The following is a 21,498-nucleotide window of genomic DNA, read 5'->3' on the forward strand; positions in this document are numbered from 1 at the left end:
GGAGCCTACTGAAAAAAAAAAAGGGTATATATATATATGCATATATATACACATATATACATATGTATATATATATACGTCATTCTACCGGGTGTGAGATGGTATTTCATTGTGTTTTTTCTAAAGATTTTATTTTTAAGTAATCTCTACACTCAACGTGGGGCTCAAACCCACAACCCGGAGACAAGAGCTGCATGCTCCATCAACTGAGCCAGCCAGGTGCCCCTCACTGTGGTTTTGATTTGCATTCCCTTCTGATTATTGATGTTGAGCATCTTTCAATATGCTTATGGAATTTTTGTTTATCTTCTTCGGGAAAAAGTCTGTTTAAGTCTTTTGCCCATTTTCAAATTGGGCTGTTTGTTTAATTATAGTTCTTAAATCATTTCTTATTTTAATCTTTATCCTGAGAGAAAAAAATAATGAAAGGTATGGTGAATACTAGGGGCTTTAGTCTCATATTGGGTGATTTGACAAAGATCTCTTCAACCAATCTTACCCTGGAATTATTAACCTGCAAGGAAAATGAAAGATCTTTTTAAGGCATTTAGGTAAAATTAGCAAGTCATTCTCTAAACCACCACGATTCATTCCCTGTAACTCCCCACATAGCCCCCCAAGCAAAATGTGTTTCTGTGGCAATAATTAAGAGAAATAGCCATGGGGCAAACAAACAACAGTGTCTGCCTCCTGTAGTTTGTCTTGTTTTTTGTTTTTGTTTTTTCAGAGAGAGAGAGAGAACGAGCAGGAGCACAGGCACGAGCAGGGGGAGAGAAAGAGGCAGAGGGAGAAGCAGGGTCCCCGCTGAGCAAGGAGCCTGATGTGGGACTCGATCCCACAACTCTGGGATCATGACCTGAGCTGAAGGCAGACGCTTAACTGACTGAGCCACCCAGGAGTCCCAAGTTTGTCTTCAGTGTTAAAAAAAAAATTTTTTTTTAAGCTAAGAATTTAAATCTTGAGCATTAACGACAGAATGACAAATACCTGGGGCTTATTTATCTGAACATCAGTGTCCATTCCACAGACTCTGGCAAATGCCCTAGCTCTCTTGAGGGAGGAAGAAGCAGTTTCTCTTCAGACCCTTGGAGGGAGGAAATGCAGAAGTGCTCCAGTGACTCTCTTCAAAGGGTTACCTTCTCTACTCCTCCATCCTCCACATTTTACTTCTACAGGTAGGAAGTGGGTGCGCACTCAATAGATGTGACTTAGCACCACATTTAAGGACAAAGAGATAGAAATTGGCATCTCTGTATTATTCTTGGTTTGGGGGACCTCAACTGAGATTGAAAGAGTCCTATTTATCATTAGTATAGTAAGATCTCATTTTAATAAAAAAGCATTTTTAAAATTACATAGACATATCTAGTTAATATTTTGACATATAGGTATTATGGGCGGAATTATGTTCCATCAAAATTCAGATGTTGAACTCCTAACTCCCAGTACCTCAGAATGTAACTGTATTTGGAGATGGTGCCCTTACAGAAGTAATAAAGGTTAAGTGAAGTCAGAGGATAGGTCCTAGTCCAATATGACTGGTATCCTTATAAGAGGTGATGACACAGTGAGGAAGAAGGTAGCCTTCTGCAAGTCAAGGAGAGGCCTCAGAAGAAACCAACCCTGCTGACACTGTGATCTTGGACCAGCCCCCAGAACAATGAGAAAATAAACTTTTGTTTTATTTTTTTTAAGTAAGCTCTATGCCTAATGGGGCTTGAACTCATGACTCCAAGTTCAAGAGCTGCATGCTCTGCTGACCGAGCCAGCCAGGTGCCCTGAAGTTTCTGTTGGTTAAGCCTCCCAGTTTGTGGTAGTTATGGCAGCCTAGCAGACTTCTACAAAAATCTTCCAACTTTCTCTACATATACATTCCTATGTATTATATATGTGTACTTACATATTCTCAAAAATTAGGATTATACTCATTTGTATTTTCTAGCCTGCTTATTAAACTTATTATAAAGTGTTCTTATGTCTGCATTTTTACAATGTGATTTTTAGTAACTGCCTAAAACATTCATGACTTATTTAATCAAACTGCTATGTGACTTTAACATTGTTTTAATTTTTCACTGCTATAATTAATAAGGTGATGGCTATCTTCTGATTAATTCCCTAGGATTACTACTATTCAGGTAGTTAATAGGTTAAATAGTATGCATACATAGAGGCTTTTAATATTTATCACCAAATTACATTTGAGAAATTTTTGGCTTTCTTTTGTTCTTGTTGTTGTTTTTTTTTTTTTTTTAACGTAAGCTCTATGCCCAACATGGGACTTGGGCTCACGACACCGAGATCAAGAGCCACACGCTCCACTGACTGAGCCAGCCAGGTGCCCCACATTTGAGGATGTTTATACCAATTTACACTCCTACGAAAATCTGTGAGAGTGATCGTTTCATGTGCCCTACTTGAATATTAGTAATTTCAAAAAAGTCTCTGCCATATTTGTAAGTGGTATAAAGTGTCATATTGATGTTTACATTTCATTGACTTGATTACTAACAATAACGCCCCCTCCATACACTCCTTATTGACCATCTATTTATAAATTTTTATTCAGAAATTGTGTGCTCATATATTTTGCTATTTCTTTTTAAATTTTTTCACTAATCTATTTGTAACACTTCCCTGTAAGACATTCTTCTATCTTTCAAAGTAATTATCTCAAAGAGTTAAAGTATAGGGCCCCTGGGTGGCTCAGTCGGTTAAGCATCTGCCTTCGGCTCAGTTCATGATCCTGGGGTCCTGGGATCGAGTCCTGCATCGGGCTCCTTGCTAGGCGGGCAGCCTGCTTTCTCCCTCTCCCTCTGCTGCTCCCCCTGCTTGTGCACTCTCTCTCTGTCAAATAAATAAAATCTTAAAAAAAAAAAGTAAAGTAAAATATAATAAATGTCTGTGTATGTACCATGAAGTTAAAAAATAAAACATTGAGAATACAATTGAAGTCCTTTTTGAATCCTTCCTTGATTACTTATCCCCACTTTATCACTTCAGAAGAGATTGTATTTTATGTTTTAATGTCATAGTTTATTTATCCCAAAACAATATACAGTATTTTGGGCATGTTTTAAAACTTTATATAAATGGTATTATTGTCTAGTATCCTTTTGTGACTTGAATTTTCACTCACAATTCCTTGTTAGGTTCATCCATGCTGGTGCATATAGGCCCTAGTCCCTTCATTTTCACTGCTGTATAGTGTTCCACTGTGTGAATGTACCACAATTTATTTACCCAGTCTCCTTTCCCCCCCAAGTATTTGTTATTAAAATAATCAGTGATGGACACTCTTAAACATGTTTCCTTGAGTGCCTGTATGATGGTTTCCATAGGATATGCTCCTACTCATGGAGTCACTTGGTTATAATGCTTACATATCTCCAATTTTGCTAGATGTTGTCAAATATTCCTATATACTCTCCAAAGTGGTTGTACCAATGGACACTTACACTAGCAGTATTTGTGGTACGTTTAATTTGCTACATGTCCTTTCCAGTTATTGATATTGTCAAGACTCACAATTTTGCTGATCTGATGGGTGCTAGTAGTACTTAAAAAAACTTTTTATTTTGAAATAGTTTTAGACTTACAGAAAGTTGCAAAAAATAGTACAGAGAATTCATTTATCTTTTACCCAACTTCTCTTTATCAACTTACATAACCACAGCACAATTATAAAACCAAGAAATTAGTATCAGTACCTTATTAACTACTAAACTACTGACCTTACTCAAATTTCACCAATTCTCCCCCAATGTCATTGGTCTGCTCCAGATCCAGATCCAATGGGGGATCCCATTTCCATTTAATTGGGTCTCCTTCCCATCTGTGACAGTTCCTCAGTTTTTCCTTGTCTTTCATGACCTCGGTGACTCGTCTTTCATGACCTTTGATGAGTACCAGTTGTTTCGCAGAATGTCTCTCAAAGTGGGTTTATCTGATGTTTTCTCATGATTCAATGGAGACAAAGATAAAAAAAAAATCTTCCTTCCAGATGAAAATGTTTGAAAGGATAACATGCTTCATTATGAAGAACCCTGTCTTCTGTGGGCAGAGATGGATTACTACAGATCATGCTGTTTTGGAGTAGGGGGCCTGGACTCATGTAAGGGGACCTCATGAGTCCCTTCACAAGGGATTCGAGAATCCCTCCCTTCTAGGGGAAGTAAATGCTACCTGCAACCTGGCACAAGTCAGAGCTATGGACAGACTTGGGGCTGCCTTCAAGCAAGTACACAGCCAAGAGACTATAGAAGACAGTGAGTACAATGATCAGTTTTTTTTTTTTGGGGGGGGGTGAGGGTTGTGTAGTAATTCCTCTCTTTTCCTCAGGCCTTTGGTAAAAGATTTGTTTGAAGTTATAGCCTGATTTTAGATGTGCTTTGCAGGGATCAAGAGAGAGGGTCCTATCCATGGTTGGGGTGCAGGATATAGGGAGAAAGGAAAAAGCAATTAGAAAGTGGTGAAAAGGTGGCTGCAGAGAATGGAGGCCAGTCCAGTGCCAGAGTCCGGCTGAGGGACAAGCACCAACCATGACCAGTTTGTGAAACATACGCAATCCTGGGATTCCCAGAAATACTTTGGAAGAGAAACATGAACAAAAGAACATTAACTGTCACACTGGTTGGGAGCTTGAATGGTTCCTTATTACCATCCTAGACCAAGATCAACCACCATTTTCTTTTTTTCTTTTTTTTTAAGTAATCTCCAACATGGGGTTCAAATGCATGACCCTGAGATCATGAGTCGCAGGCTCAACTGACTCAGCCAGGTGCCCCAACAACCATTTTCTTTGTGAAGCATCTCTCTTTCCTCCCTTCGCTGTTGTTGCTACTTCCTCTAGAGTCACACAGCTACTTGGTAGATATAATGTAGTGGGGACGTCTGAGATACTTTTGTTCTCATCTCACTTTCCATTTTATTTCCATTTCCATAGCCCTGGTGTCTGATTCCAAAAATGTCTGTGGAATGAATAAATGCTTATGGTGGGCTATGCAATGTTTCAGGTGGGAATCCAAAACATCATGTAAGATGTGTAATGGCACGTATAGCTTTTCCCTTCCTTTCCATCCAAGCAGATACTGGGTTCCACGTTCACGCTCACAGGACAGGACATTACAGGGAGAATAAGGTTTATCCGTAGTAAGATTATACTATGTGTCTCTGAATTAAATCCACTGCAATACGATAAAGCAGCTCTGAGGAAAAAGCAAAATAGTGGTCCTGGGTAATCTAATTGGATTTGGGTGCAAAATATGTAAAATGTTCTGTAACTTCATTAGCCTGATTTTATACACAGTTGGTCTGGTCTTTTGGACAGCTTGAATTCTCAAAACTGTAAACGTGGAGCTTCTTTTTGTTCTGTTAACTGTTTCCTCAGTGCTAAATTCTGTGAATTTGTCTTCTTCCAGTGGGCACTCCTGAACTGTTTGGTTATCCCTGTCTGGGAACTCACCTTTGCTACTGAGAACTTTTGGCTAGACCATCTGTTGCTCCTGCTTGCGCAGCCTGAGGAAAGGGAGGGGCGGTGTTTTCAGTGAGTTAGGGAGGAGAAAGATGCGCCACTGAGCAGGGTAACTCTGGTGGCTGGCCTTCTGGACTTGGGTGTTCCCATTTTTGCTCCTTCAGGAAACATGTTCTCCAACCTAAACTGGGAAGTGTGAGATGGGGATGCATAAAGATCTGATGGTTTTGCTGCTCCCACTGCAGCACCCTAAATAATCCCTCAGCAAATTGCCTCGGTATGTTGCCTCTCTGAGCCCCCTCCCACCTCTGGATGCCACCACTTGTGGTGATAAAGGGCCTCCTTGGCATGGCTCCCATATTTTATGGTTGTATCCTCCCATGTGCTTGCCACCAGCATTCTAGGCTACAGTTTTGTTCTTCAATTTGATTATGCTGGTTTTCATTTTCTCAGGGATTTCTTAGTTTCTGATCTATCAAGACTTCCCCTTCTTGTTTTAAGTTTGGCAATATATTTCCCTATTCTTAAAAAAAAAAAAAAAGGCGTATCATTTTTCAGGTTTGGTGGAGGAGTGGGGGGAGAGAGGATCCTGTAGACTTAACCCATCGGAACACTGTGGCAGTGTTTATTAGATAATCAATAGGTCTTCCTGATTACCTTGAAGTACTGCAATGAATGACTGAAGACCAGGGAGGTAGAGCATTTCCAAGAGATACTGTGAGGCTGACGGGGTGACTCCTGTCAGCAATATATTAAGACTGGATTGCTAGAATGTTTTATTTTTTTTAGTTTGTCTACTTCCATGAGAAGAGGGAACTGCTTAGCAGTAGAGAGAACTGGTAAGAAACAGTAATGGTAGCTAACATTTAACCATCTCAATCGCTGTCAGCCCTCGGCAAGTCACATTTAAACATCGCAGCCACCTTATGAAGCAGGTACTATTAGCAGCCTCACTTTACAGATGTGGAATTGAGACACAGAGAGGTTCAATAACTCACTTAAGGCTACACATCTAGTACAAGGAACAGCCAGTGGTACAGGTAGGCTCACTCTAGAGTTCACTGTGTAACCACTATGCCAAGACGTGTGCTACAATGTCAACCCTCAGGAGTTTATAAAGTAGTTACTAGGCTGAAATGTCCATAGTATTGTTTTGTAGGGTAAAGGTTTGAAACAAGGCGAATGATGTCACTTCCACGTAACAAGTAGATATGATGAACCAGTAGTTTGGACATATGGTCTAGACCTTATTGTTTTCAAACTCTCCCTCACTACCTCTTCTTCATCCCCCACCCCCTGACATGACAATCAAAAACTTGGTAGTCACCCCTGACTCCTCTCTTTTTCCCACACAGTTCTTCAGCAAATCTGCTTGGTCGTTCCTTTAAAACACAACATAAATCTCACCCACCTCTCACATCTCCACTGTATCTGGGATCCAGAGTGAGGGGGTCACAATCAAGAAGTGCCCACCACCATTTCTGCTGCCCAACTTCCCCGAGTCCCAGGAATCCTAAGAGCCAACACCACACACAATGCTGCTCCAGAGAAAGGCTCATGCCAAGACCCTGTCTGCCAGCAAGAGACAGGCCAAAGCAGAACAGGAAATTACCCCCACCTCCCTTTTGCTTCCCAAATCTTTTCCTCCTGCAAATCCCCACACTTCCCTTTTGGCATATATAGGAATCAGCTTCCTTTGATATCTTCTTGAATCTCTAGTTCAGAGAGGGACTGTGTTCCTATTTTTTTTCTATTCCCCATTAGTACCTAGAATGTTGTCATGTAGAATATAACTGCCATTGGGAACAAAGAACTTATCTAGATAAAAAGTTTGAACCAAACGTAGTGTTTCAGAGTAAGTATCTCAGTGACATAGTCAAGATGAAATATAAACCATTTCTACCTAATTAGTTGGATACTTCTCAGTGTCTGGAAGGTGTTTTTTTAAGTATACATATTATATATATATATATATATATATATATATATATACGTATTTTGTTTAAAGTAGGTTCTATGCCCAATATGGGACTCAAACTTGTGACCCTGAAATCAAGAGTCACATGCTCTACCAACTGAGCCAGCCAGGCGCCCTTGTAATAATATATTTTTTGAGGACACCTTTAAGCACTAGATTAATTAAGCCATTTATACTTGTAAATGACAAATGTCCCTTCTAGTATGGAGTATGGTTCAAAACCATTTTTTTTTTTTTTTTAAATCCTTGGGAGACTAATACCCTCTTCTTCACTGCTATACTCATTGACTAGATATTAGAGCTGATTGTATATTTTGGAAGTTGATGATTTAGACATGACAAAAAATGAATTAAAATCCATCCATCTTAACTTAATCCTAGAAAGTTGTTCAATTGTGAACACTTTCAGAGACAGTCCCCAAATATTCTATGACGTATACCAAGCTTTCAGGAAAACATCTGTTCTATTTTGGAGGTTCACATATATACACGAGTTCACTCACTTTTATGTCATAACTATATTTACATATTACATAATACATTGATCAGCCGAAAGAGAAAAAGATACTTCTGACATTAAATGCCAACACAGTATAAGTCAAGATAACTAAACTATTAAACAGTAATGCTCTTACAAAGAGATAAGAAAATACTCAGTTTCATTCTATATTATTCTTTTTGATGGTTTCTATGGCTGTAAGCTGCCACAAAGTTTCTCTCTCACAGTATTAGCCATTCTACTGGCTTCTGAAACAAAAGTTCCTGATTGTCCCCTGTGAGTACTCCTCTAAATACAAACAAGAAAACAAACTGCAACTGAAAAAGGAATGTTTCATGGTCATAATTTCTCACTTGTGAAAACATTTTTGAGTTTGACTGTTTTAGTCCTTCTGATAGGAATTTACAAGCTTAACAATTAATATCTGAATTGTTGTGACTACAGTGTATGGTCCTAAACCCTAAGATGGATTCAAATAATCTTCAAGAGACTGGAAGCAAAATATTCAGTACAGAGTGTCCAGTAAAAATGAACTGTAAAACTGTCTTCATATCTAGACTTTCTGCAACTGAAGACAAATGGTGGAGAGAGAGAGAAGCTCTCAGAAATCAGTTAGAGGCCTATGGGTATCTAAGCTCGGGGTAAGTCCTCAAGTTTAGCAAGGGGACCTCGGAGGCACCTCCTGCTGCAGTCACACCTCCCTGTCTGTGCTCCCTCTCACAACCCCCACTGGCTGGTGTACAGTTTTTTAAAAAGGCCTTTGCAGCAGGAAGAAGATTCATCACAGAGCATTTCATTTGTACAAGAGGTGGGAGCACCTGGTTAGGCCCACTGAGGTAACTGTGTATAGAAATGTTACATAATTGATTCAGTCCACTTGGTTACCTAATTTTTCCCCTGGCAACTTTCTATTCCTCCTAATGTAGTATAGTCTATTTATTTATTTTTTAAAAAGGTTTATCCACCCATTTTAGAGACAGCGAGCAAGCAAGCAAGAGAGAGCACATGCATACGCCCATGCACACCACTGGGGGGAAGGACAAAAGGAGATGGAAAGGGAGAGAGAACCTCCAGCAGACTTCCCGCTGAGTATGGAGCCGAAACCAAGGAGCTGGACACCTAACCGACTGAGCCACCCAGACGTCCCCTAAAGTACTATAGTTTAGAAAATTAGAAACAAAACAAGGTAAGGCATGCTAGGAACAAATTCAGCTGTAAGAAAAGCCAGCAAAAACACAATTCCAGAAAAATACAGGTCTGGGGCCATTTGAAAAAGGGGGAAATAATTTATGATAATCCTAAATTACCAAGGAAAACGCAAAATGTCTTAATATATTCTAAGAAAGTACAAAAGTGTATGACTCATTTAATACTTCACCAAAATAAATAAAACAAATGTCAGTTCTCTTTGAGATAAACTTCAGTTACCTGGGATATTTATTTTATAGGATATGTTCTCTTCTCTGGGAACGCCAGAAAATTAGGAGGCCTGTAATAAAATAACAGCTCCCTAATCTTCACCCAGAGAAAGGATAACATAGGCTTATATGGAAGAAACATGATTTTGAATTTCCCACCAGTTTTACAAACCATAAAGCATCCCGAGATGTAAAACGTACATATCACTTGACAGTACTGTTGTTGCATGGCTGCTTGTTAAATCTGACGTGCTGATTTAAAGTTACTTGAAACTTAGGAATGAATCTTGTCACACTCAATATACATATTCCAGGGTTTACTCTAGAAATCTGGATTATTTTGACAAAACACCCCAAAAATTGTATTAGAGCAAACACTAAGAAACTATGATCTAAACTTTTTAAAGTATATAATGAGGTTATATAATTAGGACAGTTTGGGACAAGATTCATGTTTGATAAAAGAGAACAGTATTTTTCTCCGTTCACACTGTACCACACAGATTTTTTACCATTAACTATTTGAAATGTTTGCAAAAAGCAAACTGCTCTACTAATGAATGGTGATAAATGCACAATAAAACATACAGTCATAAAAAAGATCTGAAAATTTAAGAACAGGTACAACCTTGACTTTAGATTATCAACGATCTTTTTTTTTCAACAAAATCATCTATGGCTTTTTTATAAAGGGTTAGGTAAAAATTCTACTTCCCCAGGTTACCAATCCTTTCACCATAGCACAAAATCATAGGGCTTCACTGTTAACATTTATTACTATGGTTTCAATTCTATTTTGGGAGTGAAACTCCAGCAAGTCCAACATTAATGATTAATGCCATACTTGTTTTATATCACATTATTAAAACGAGTAATGCACTTCAGTTCCTGAGGTGCATAGTATATTTTCATTTCAAAAACATCCACAACTAAAATAGATATTTAAAATCTTTATTGTTTCATCATCAAAAGTTTTCTTTCCATAGAAGAATGGCAATGCAGGATCAGTGCATATTCTATGGAAAATTCATACCTCAAATAACTAGCCTAGAAATCAGACAGCACTATGTCAAGCTAGTGTGCAAGACGAAAGACACAATGCTGCCAATGCAATCAGTACACAGAAAGAATATGCAGCTGTTAGAAAAAGAGTCTATGGCCAAGTGAATAAAACAGTAGCAGTGCACTGCACTGATATTCTAGAACAGAAAATGGGGAAGGGCCAGAGGATGTACTGCCTGCAAAAAAAAAAAAAAAAAAAAAAATCAAGTAGATCACAGGCACTGAGTTCCCAACTGTATGGCCAGCTACTTCATGCGTACCTGTACCTTCCTCTTTAGGTCTCCATCATTATAACACCGCAAGTCATGTCCAGCCTACTGTCTAAGTGGGACGGCCACATGCAGATCTTTTGTTCTGCTGCCCATCTCACAGCTAAAGTCACAACATGGGTTCAGCAATAAAACCTGTGGCCTTTACACATCTTCAGTAAAAAGCTGAACAAACCCAAAATCTGTTTCCATTTTCTTGAGAAATAAACTCTATAAAACAACAAAAGATAGCTGTCATGATCACTCAGTTTTGTCTGAAGGCAAAATAATTTTCCTGTAAGTATACTGACTAAACACACAAATATCCTCAACAACATACTGTCAGACCAACTCAAACACTTTCCTAACTAGCTCTAGAAAAAGGTACTGATAATTGTTGAGATGCAAATGACCACTACCATTTGATCATGCCTGATTACCGGGAATTTTTTGGTCAGGTCTGTGTTTGAAGCTGCTATACAGCTGGATTTGGCTACTTTGCATTAATTCACACAATAAATGCCATTTAAAAGGAACAGCGTATCTATCATGATGAAATAAAAATCAAGAAAGTTGAGAGGTATACAGGAAACTTGTCTTAAATATTTTTAAATTACATATGATATAACCTTAGAGAATAAGAACTACAATTACCATGGTCTAAATCTTAAATTGTTAATGCATCACTTCTCTGCAAGACTAACAAGTCACTTGTTAATCATGTCAAGGCCTTGCGGGGCAGGGGGCGCTTGGCTTGTACGGCATAGCGATTACTTTCCAGGTGAGATAAACACCTCTAATTTAAAGTGTTATTAAACTATATTTGAAAAGTTATTTTACTTAATATATACAATGTATAAAATAAGTTAAAAGGAGGAAGCAGGGAAAGGTTTTCTGGTCTAGATGACGCAAACATACAACTTTCCCTTATCAGTAGTATAGTTCCACGTATGTCCATTTCACCCATGGTAAAATATGGAAGGCTGATAGAAGATCAAACATTTCACTCAGAGACAGAAAGAGGATTCAAAAAGTGGAATTTCAATGTCGTTTCTTCCCACAATGCAACTCACTCTACTTTAACTATAATAAACATAAATAAAAACCATCTCAAAAATCTGCTTTTACACGCTTACCTTTAACAATAAATTCTTCTAACAATTGAGAAGAAAAGCACTCCTTTGCAGCAATCCCATAAAATAATTTTCAATTCACAAAACACCTGCTTCCTGGCAAAACCAGCAACCCTTAGGAGGGCACGGGCATTAATACTTGGCCCCTCTGAGGTATAAATGCAGCTATATTTGCGCTGAGTGTACAGTCTATAAGGTATGCCAACAGTCTGTATGTTTGCATAAAATTGGGAGTGATGTCATCCTGACTGATTGAAAACTTCTTTGAACTTTTGCAATGGAGGTTAAATAATTTTAAGACAAAAGATGTCCTTTAGCCCAGTAATAGCCAGCAGAAATCTAATTTCTAACCAATGTAAATGGTTATTATTACATTTTTAAAATGCTTAACATTGCATACTGATTTAAAAAAGTAACTGAACAGGGACACATAAATATTTAAATTCAGCAGGACACCACAAAAAGCATACTAGAGATAAGTGTGAAATCAGTCAAGCTTTTCCAAAAGAGAAAATCCTTTTAATCCTTCAGCAAGTCTCTGTGAAAATAGTATGCTTACAATAAAAGTGAGAAGGGAGCACCTAGAATACCCCCAAGAGGCTTGCTGTGCCACTCAGCTTCCCTGCCCCAGCTCCTGTGTGCGTAGATGGCCAACAAATGACAAGAAGTCCACTTGACAATAGTGCAGTAATTCCTCTCACCACTGCTGCCAGCTGAAGTCATCATTGCTTCCAAAGACCAAGAAAAAGCCCAGTATAGTTGCAAAGATGACTGTGTTTCCTGTGAGAACAAGTGCACAAGCTCCCCACTCAATCTAGGGAAATAAAATAAACACTTAGTTAATAGACACATGAAAAACAAAAGGAGAATGAAAAGCAAATCACACTCTCGTTGTAAGCCAATCACGATCTAAAACAAATACAATTTGTAATAACTTTCGCTCTACTAACACTTAATGGTCTTTCTATATTGCTGTTTTTTTTTTTTAAAGATTTTATTTATTTATTCATGAGAGACAGAGAGAGAGGCAGAGGGAGAAGCAGGTTCCCAAGGAGCAGGGAGCCCGATGTGGGACTCGATCCCAGGACCCTGGGATCATGACCTGAGCCGAAGGCAGACGCTTAACCATCTGAGCCACCCAGGCGCCCTATATTGCTGTTTTTAATTTGCTTCCTTAAAAAGACAGAAAGTCACGAAGATGGTAATTATTCAACAGCTAGACTTCTGGACTCTGAGGAGGCAGCACAGACTTCTACAACTTTCTGTTTATAAAGAAATTCGCTCCAACTCTTCTTCAGTGAATCTAAAATTGTGTCTAGAGAGCAGATTAAAGTACCAAAGATGAAAACACACTCATGTGCATTCTTTTAAAGGGATAGAGGGAATAACCGCCTTCCCCATATGGAAGGGTGGCTGGCCCTTGGCTTCTCCACCTCCTCGGAGACAGAGGAGTGAATCTGACTGGCGAGTCTGAGAGGAAGACAAGTATATGGAGCCCAGCGCCCCTTCTCCTCTTCCATCCTTTCCCACCTGCCAAGAACACAGAATCTCCTCAGGCCTGTGGCCTGTGGTTGGTAAGCCCCAGGTGAGTTGATGTGCCCAGTTCTGAGAGTGAAGTACAGACCCCAGCCATGCTCCCCAATATCATTTTTATCAGTTAACAACAACAAAAGTAAGATTATCTCTTTTCTCTAGGATCTTATGTCCCTCATCTCTTTTTCATGTCATTTCACAAAATCTTTTTCCTAAGACAATTTTAACACAGTCTAATGTGAAATCGTTAATTGAAGAATACATTCACTTACCAGATGTGCTCTGGCAAACACAATAGGGAGCCCAAAAGCTGAGACAACAATGCCTGTTGTAAGAAATATGGCAAGTTCCTTACAAGCGTTACTCATAGCATCTGTATCATCCACTAATCTTCTCGCTATGCAGTATGGGATAGGTGAAAGGATGTAAAAAAACAGAACAAAGAGAGGCCAGTATTGGCTAGAAAAAAAAAATAAGTTAATGTAGTTTTTGCTATCTATGTCATTTTCCTACACAATATACGCTTTTTAAAAATAAGGACCAAAGAAATATTGCAAGGTACAAAACATGATACAGTTTAAAAATAAACAATAACCTGAACACTCAAAAGAGAAACATTTAGTCACAGTATTTCTACAGTCAATTATGACACAGTGATTAAATATTTCTTATACTAAAAGAAAATGCTTTATAAATTAAAGCAGTTGGAATCAAGGCCCAAAATTAAAATATTTTTTATTTTAGGTTATAAATAAAGAGGCATATGGAAAATAGAAATATTAACACAGCATTTTTAAAATTCAAGATTCATGCCCTTGACTCCTAATGAATGACAGCCTTCTTAGGGTAAAGCTGGAACATCCCCAAACTCTTGTTAGGTCACTGTGAGCTCCCCAAATACTGAAGTCAAAATGTAGAAAACAAACTGAAAGTAATACTGAAGACTTTCAGTCAGAATATAGAAAATAGATGGCTTTTAATGTACAGTCTAGCTATTCTATTATGCCAATGTCATTTCCTGGTTGGATAATACAGCTACAGTTATGTAAGACAGGGCCACTGGGGGGAAGCCTGTGTGAAGGGTACAGGGGACCTCTCTGTACTATTTTTGCAGCTTCTTGATAGTACATAATCATTTCAACATAAAAAGTTGAAAAAACACAAAAGCCACAAAAAGTGAAAACTCCAAGCTGCCCATATCTCTCCTGCTTTCTCCTTCCACTCTCCTAATGACCTTCTTGTGGATCCTTCCATATTTCCATACAGATAAATTTTAACAACATGAATCATTGTACTTTTCCATTTAACAATGTATCTTGAACACCTTGACATATTAGCACTTACAGCTCCTCCTCATTCTTTTTAAGACTGCCTACTACTTCCATTGATCGACATACCAGAGTTTAACCATTTCTCCTTCGTCAGGCCTTCAGGATGCCTCCAGGTTTTTTGTTTTTTTTTTTGGTTGTTATTATAAACAAGGCTGCCATGAGTATCCATACTCTCCCCTCACTACACATATCTTGGCAAACACCTGCCAGTAGATTTATATGCGAAATTCTAAGTGGAAAGACTAGTTCAAGGAATATATACATTTTGAGAGCTACAAGCAAACTGGCCTCCAAGATGACTGCCCGTAGCTATTCCTCCACCCCACTGCACAGGACAGTGCCTGTCTGCCCATAGTTTTTATCTCTGCCAAAGGATCTTATTTAATTTTGAGAGAGGCTGAGTATAATTTCATGTGCTTATTAATAATTTGTAGTTCTTTTTTCATATTTGTGCAAATTTTTCTATTTAGTTGTCTATATTTTTCTTACTAATCTATCCTCTTAATTTTTAAATTTTAATTTTAATTTAATTTAAATTTTTAAATTTTCTATCGTATGGAAAGTAATTGCTTATATGACTTTTTTTCATAGTCAACTGTCTCTTGATTCTGTTTCTGGTATTTTTTGCTGAAAAGACATTTTATACTTTCTTGTGTTTAATTTTATCAATAGGCACTCAAAACTGAGCAGTAGTGCAATAACCAAAAGTGTTTTTCGCACTTCAAAAAAGGTTTGTCCTTGGTAAATGAACATTGAAGCTTTCATTCAAAAAATTTATAAAGCTTTAAAAGTAGAAAAATTTTACCCTTAAACACTCAAAAAGACAAAAATTTTACATACTTGTATATTGGAAGGGCACATCCAAGCATCAAAAACATCAGCCCAATTGCTCCTCCAAAGGACAAACTAATCAAAGCTGCAAAGTAAATAGAGTCAAATACAAATATTAATTAAACTAAGTATTATTTTTATTAATATTAGTATTAGCAGTCTGCATATTACGTGTGACCCCAGAAGCAAAAAGCAAAACACAACACAAAAAACAAATGCATTAAAAGTGAGTTATCTTCAAGAGTGTAAGTTATCTATAGTCTCAAAATAAGTTTTTTGTGCCATCTTCAAGGCAAAATAAAGCAACACTGATTTTCAAAGCCCTGACCCATCGTGAGCACACCACCACATTCCCTCGTTACTGGCTCCATTTCTAATGAGTATCCTAGCCCGCCAGATCAATGCTCTTCCAGTCATTAGTGTTATATTTACTCCACAGATCATTATAGTTTGAAAAGCAGGATGTGGAGAAACTGCATTCTCAGCTTTACTGGACTTTAGAACCTTATCCTATGGGAAAGTCTCTCATGATCAACTCCTGCTTATTGCACATACACCCCCAATGTGCTCAAAACTGATTAAGAGTGTCCAATGACATCTGGAGTTAATAATTTTAATCAACTAATTTTGATATAGACCTTTGAGTAGTTTACAAAACTATAGTTGGGTTTCTTCTACACATTGGAAAATGTGCAGGATAATAGGTAAAAATCCTTCTTTGGTATCACTATTTTATGATATTATCACAAGCAACAGATGCATTCTACAGGTGAAACATAGTTTCTGAAGTTATATACACACATATACAAAGCATTATATTTTATAAAGTGTTTTCACTTTATAGTGAGTAGTGAGTAGAAACAACTTTCTTCAATAGGCATAATCAATGGCCTAGAATTAAGCAAAGATATAAATGATTGATTTATTTTGAGTTCTATATAACCTGTATTTCCTCAACTACATTGGTTAAGAGAATAACTTAGGTGTTTTTTGTCTTAAAGGATGCAGTCCATTAACCTTAAGAGAAATATTAAAATTCAAAAGAGTTGTAGAAGGTCTAAAAGTTATCGGGAGAAAAACTAACACATACAAACCAAAATTAACAGTAAAGGGGTTAAATGCTGCCCAGTACTTCTGACAGACTTCTGTGGATTAAAATGGTGATAATCAAGAATACCCATTCACATGGTAGGTTGGCAAGTTTGATTTTCACTTAGATCACGGATGTAGGTCATGTCAACCTTGAACACATTTATTTAATCCTTAATGCCATTACATCTTCAGTTACAGAAAAAAGAAAGAAAAAGAATTACTTTTATTTTATAGCAGATAACCTCAAGTTTACAATGGAATGCAATGTCAACTGTCAAGAAAATACTGAGTTTATCATTTGTTTTGTTCACAGGCCCTCAAAATCTGGCCCTGCTTACTCTCCTGACACACTCACACCAGCCTATTACCCCTTGCTCTCTGCACTTCAGTCACACTGGCCTTTCCTCTCCTGGAAATCAGCAGGCTCCCTCACCCACATGGCCCTTGTACATGTTGTCCCTTCTACCTCAGACACTTTTTCATTCATTCATTTCATTCAAGAAATACTTATTCAAGAAATATTTACTGAGAACCAAATACATAACAGGTGCTGCAGATATGTTAATAAACCAGACAAGGCCCTTCTACACGCATGAAGCTTGCATTCTTGTCCCATTCCCTTCCTCTTTCTTCCAAGTGAACTCCTCCATGTCCTTCAGATCTCAGCTCAATCATTTCTTCCTCACTGAAGTTTTTTCAAACCTCCTGCTAGACCAATTCCCTCAATTCATTCGTTCAACAAATATCTGTTGATCACCTAATACATGTCACACATTGTTCTTGATACTGGAGATAAAGCAATGAAAAAAAAAAATCAAAGCTCTTGCTCTCATGAGGCGTATATTCTAGCAGGAGAACAAAATGATTAAAAAAAAAAACTAAGTTAGCAAATGTATGTTAAGAGTTATGGAAAAAATCAGGTAGAGTTAAGAGGATGGGAGTACTATTCTGGACAGAGTGGCCTGGGGAGGCATCTCTGATAAGGTGACATCTGAGCAGAGATTTATATGAAAAGAGGGAGTGAATCATGTGGATATCTGAGGGGAGCATTCCAGCAGAGGGCCATGCATGTGCAGAGGCCCCCCACCACCTGTACTGTATACATCCCCTTTGCTCAGTTATCACAGCTGTAATTTTATAATGATTTGTAACTGTTTTTCCTCTTTTAAATAAAGACTTTATTTATTTTAGAGAGAGAGAGAGAAAGAGGTAAGGAGCAGAGGGAGAGGGACACGCAGACTCTGTGCTGAGCACAGAGCCCAACATGGGGCTCAATTCCATGACCCTGAGATCATGACCTGAAGCAAAATCAAGAGTCAGATGCTTAGCCAACTGAGCCACCCAGGCGCCCCTGTATCTGCTTTTCCTCATGAGCTGTCTGGTCCACCACAGCAGGGAAAAAGTTTTTCTGTTGTTGATACTCACACCCCAGCTCTTAACACTGAATAATAAATATCTGTAGAATGAGTAAAAAGAACCCAAGGGAAAAAAGAAAGGGACAGAACGGAAGAGGAGGGGAAGATCATGCCAAAGCAGCAGAGTAAAAACAGCACATAAATGAAAAGTCAGGAGACAATGGGTCCCTAGTCCCTACTAGCCACTTAACTAGCTGTCCATATAATCGTATCTGTTCTTTCTTCTATAAAATGAGACTTGGATTAGAACTAAAATGCAAATAATTCTCTGAACACTAAAGGTACTTGTTATAAGACATGCTGAAGAAATAAAAAGCCATCTCCACTTAAAAATTTTTTTATGTAACTGTATAATTAACATACAGTGTTAAATTAGCTTCGGGGAACCATCTCCACTTTTTGAATGTAGTTGCAAAACAGCTGAATTCACCACTATAAATACTATATAGTAACAACTTATTTATTCAGAAGCCATTTATCCAGAATATAGTTTAGAATCCTGGAGGAAACAAGGGTCACTAAAGAGTAAAACAGATGTCACAGAGCCCACACATTAAAGCTACCATTCTTTATAAACAGACCCTTAGGCTCTTATTTAGTCATTATTTATTCATTTTTTTGGATACAATTGTTGTATGTGAATTTCAGCAGAATTAAAAAAGAGAGCCATCTATATTCATTTATACATTTTTTTCAATAGCAATTCATGTAGCCTGAACAAAATTAAGTGAGAAGTAACTTTCCCTACCCAGAAATGATCACTATTACCTGTAACTTGTAACATAAAATTTTGTAAGTTTGAAGATCTTGTTTCCCACATTGAAACAAATGAGAAATAGGAGGTAGAACTGCACATAAGCAAGATCTGCCCTCTGACAAGAGAAAGGAGACTGGAAAAAAAAACAAAAAAACCTTAAATCAGACAGAAAAATTTCAAAAAGCATACCTGTTTGTGGTAATCTTGGCCAAAAGGCAAGTAGCTTTAGGGCTTGATGGCCTCTGCAGGCAACTCTTTCATGACAGAGAACAGTTATTTATGTTCTTATCAAAAAAGAAAGTGTAAATTCTTTGAGTACACTCTTAGAAAGTTAATAAAAGAAGATCTCTTTTTTGAAAATTTAAAAATGAGAACAAGGTAAGATTTAAGTATCAAAAAATAATTTTATGTGACATCTCACCTCTAATCACACTGGATTAACCCCAATGGTGTTAAATACATTGCTCAAAAGTGTTCTCAAAACTTGTAAAGTTTCTCCAGGTTTATGAAATCAGCAACTAGGCTGATTTATACACAAATTTCATCATTTGTGTATAAATGGTTGTCCCAGATGACACATCAACAAGGCAAGAATTTATACCGTAATTGAGTGATGAAACATTTGGAGGGCAAAACTTAGATGAGTCTGCTTTCTACTCCCAAAGCCCCTAGACTCAGGATGGAACAGCCCAATTACCTAAACTCTCTAGAGACAGGGTGCTGATTCTGTGACTACAAAGAAATTAGCGTAGCAGGGACCAGTTCCCTAACCTGGGAGTTATCAGAAAAATCTAATATATAGCCAAATAATAGGCAAATGGCTTAAGAATTAAGTAATGGTCTCCAATTATAGCAACACTCCTAATACAAAGATAGGCCAAAGAAAGAAAATGTCCTGATAAAACAGTCATAACAATCAGAAAATCTTACTGAAACCAAAAGTGTAAGTACAATTCCATCTGAGATAATTTCACCTGGTTAATATTTTCCTAAATTTGGAGAAGGAAATTACAAAGTTATTTTTTTTAAGAGGGAGATTTCCGTTGATGACACTGAAGAAATGAGAAAGGACTGGGAAACTGGCAACATCCTTAAAAACCACAGCATTCTACCCTGCCTTTCCACACAAGGATTTAAGGAGGTCTATCACAGTTCAAAAAAATATTGAAAATGAACTTTGTTGCTTATCTATTGACAAAGTTTTACATCAGAAATGAAATGTTTTCAGACATTAAGCCAGAAACAGTAAAAATGTGACTCTGGGAAAGAAGCTCAATAAAAGTTGTCCTAAAGGAAATAAATAACACAGAAAAAAAACACTGCTATCAAAGTTCTTCACCTCCTGCTTGCCTGTCCCTTCTACAAAGCCGCAGGTCAGGAAATCAATGCAATTCGTGGTCAAAAAGTTGAAAACGCTGTCAACGGTGTTTCCTTCTAGTCACATTAACAAAACTACCAAACAATTTGAAAGAATGCAGCCTTCCTTATTTCTAAAGAAAACAGACGAATAAACGAGTAATTTTTCATTAAGTTTTCACACTATTTTATTTCTTTAACGAACCCAACTGTGGAGAACAGGGGCACTTCGGGGTCGCTTACAGGGTCTAACCCTATCTGACAAACACTACAAATCAAAACGCATCAGTTTCTGAAGCCTGTAAAGCTTCGAGTACAGGTCCTGGGAGTGGATGTGATGGCCAAGGTTTCGGAAAGAACCGTCCCTAAGTCCTTCCAGGGCGTTCCGGAGGGACTCGGTTTCGCTCAGCACCCGAAGATCGCACTTGTGCCTTTAAGAGGGAAATGACACTGATTTCCCGTAACTGGCATCTCTAGGGGCCTCAAGCCCCTCAAAAGCACTCCCCGCTCGCCTCTCTCTTCGGATGCAAACTCCTGCAAAACGGGTGTGATGGCCCGAGGTGCTGCGGGACTCTCGCAGACCAAGGACCACTTCATTCTTTGTACGGGTGCCGATGGGTGGGAGAGAGGCTGCCGAGATCAGCAGGAAGTAGGGGCTGACGGAGAAGCCGCCCACCCTGCCGGCCCTTCCCGGAGGGCGCCGCGCCCAGCTCGGCTCCCAGGCTGCGAGGGCGGAGGCGGAGGCGGGGGTCGAGGGGCGGGAGGCGGCCGCCAGCGCAGGGACCTCCGCGGCGCGCGCCCGGGCCGGAGAGGCGGCGTGCGGGGGCCGCGAGGGACCCCCTCCCCCTCTCTCGGGCGGCCACCCAGCCCTCCGGCGCCCTGCGCCCCAGGCCCACCTTTGATGCCGGCCATGGCGGTGACGTCGCTCCTGGCTCCGGGACCCGAGGCGGCAGCGGCGGCGGCGGCGGCCGGGGGACCGGAGACGCGCGGCGGCGGCAACCAGACAACACCCGGAAGTGCGCGACGCCGCACTTCCGCCGGCGACTCGCGCTCGCGCGGGGGCGCGGGGGGCGCGCCGGGTTGGGGGCGGAGGGGCCGACCCCTGCTTTCCCTGCCGTGGTGCTGTGCGGGTTGCCGTCCTCGCCCGCTTGGCGTTCTCGCCTGGGTTCCGTTCCTATTTTCCCTTCAGGCTCGGGGAAGCTCCACTCCCAATCCCCCATCGCGGATCCTGCAACCTCCCACATTCTTGGAGCGTGTAAGGGAGCGCGAGTAGCCGCCGTCCTTTGGGAGGCATGCTGTGATGTCTTCGGAGGATGGTATTATGGTCTTTAAAGCGCACCCTTGGCTCTCTCCTCCCCAGCCTTGTAATAGA

At 39.2% G+C, this 21,498-nt stretch overlaps 1 protein-coding gene across 1 annotated transcript; it reads right to left on the reverse strand.

The window, feature by feature from the left end:
* Positions 1-4,450: 4,450 nt before the first annotated feature.
* Positions 4,451-21,259, reverse strand: LEPROTL1 (leptin receptor overlapping transcript like 1). The gene is made up of 4 exons (XM_045879770.3): positions 21,023-21,259; positions 15,516-15,591; positions 13,617-13,803; positions 4,451-12,625 (listed from the first exon to the last, which is right to left on the reverse strand). The coding sequence occupies exons 1-4, from the start codon at positions 21,036-21,038 to the stop codon at positions 12,509-12,511; spliced, it is 396 nt and encodes a 131-aa protein (XP_045735726.1). The 5' UTR covers positions 21,039-21,259; the 3' UTR covers positions 4,451-12,508.
* Between the last annotated feature and the right edge of the window lie 239 nt (positions 21,260-21,498).

The sequence above is a fragment of the Mirounga angustirostris genome, unplaced genomic scaffold (assembly GCF_029215605.1).
Source record: "Mirounga angustirostris isolate CCGP_5_RB_7025 unplaced genomic scaffold, mMirAng1.0.hap1 SCAF_2, whole genome shotgun sequence".
Taxonomy (NCBI): Eukaryota; Metazoa; Chordata; class Mammalia; order Carnivora; family Phocidae; genus Mirounga; species Mirounga angustirostris.

Coding starts and splice junctions, on each gene's coding strand:
- LEPROTL1 (XM_045879770.3), bottom strand. Junction 13,804..15,515: donor TGTGCCCTTCCAATATACAA/GTATGTAAAATT, acceptor TTTTTTTTCTAG/CCAATACTGGCCTCTCTTTG. Junction 12,626..13,616: donor TGTTTGCCAGAGCACATCTG/GTAAGTGAATGT, acceptor TTATTTCCCTAG/ATTGAGTGGGGAGCTTGTGC.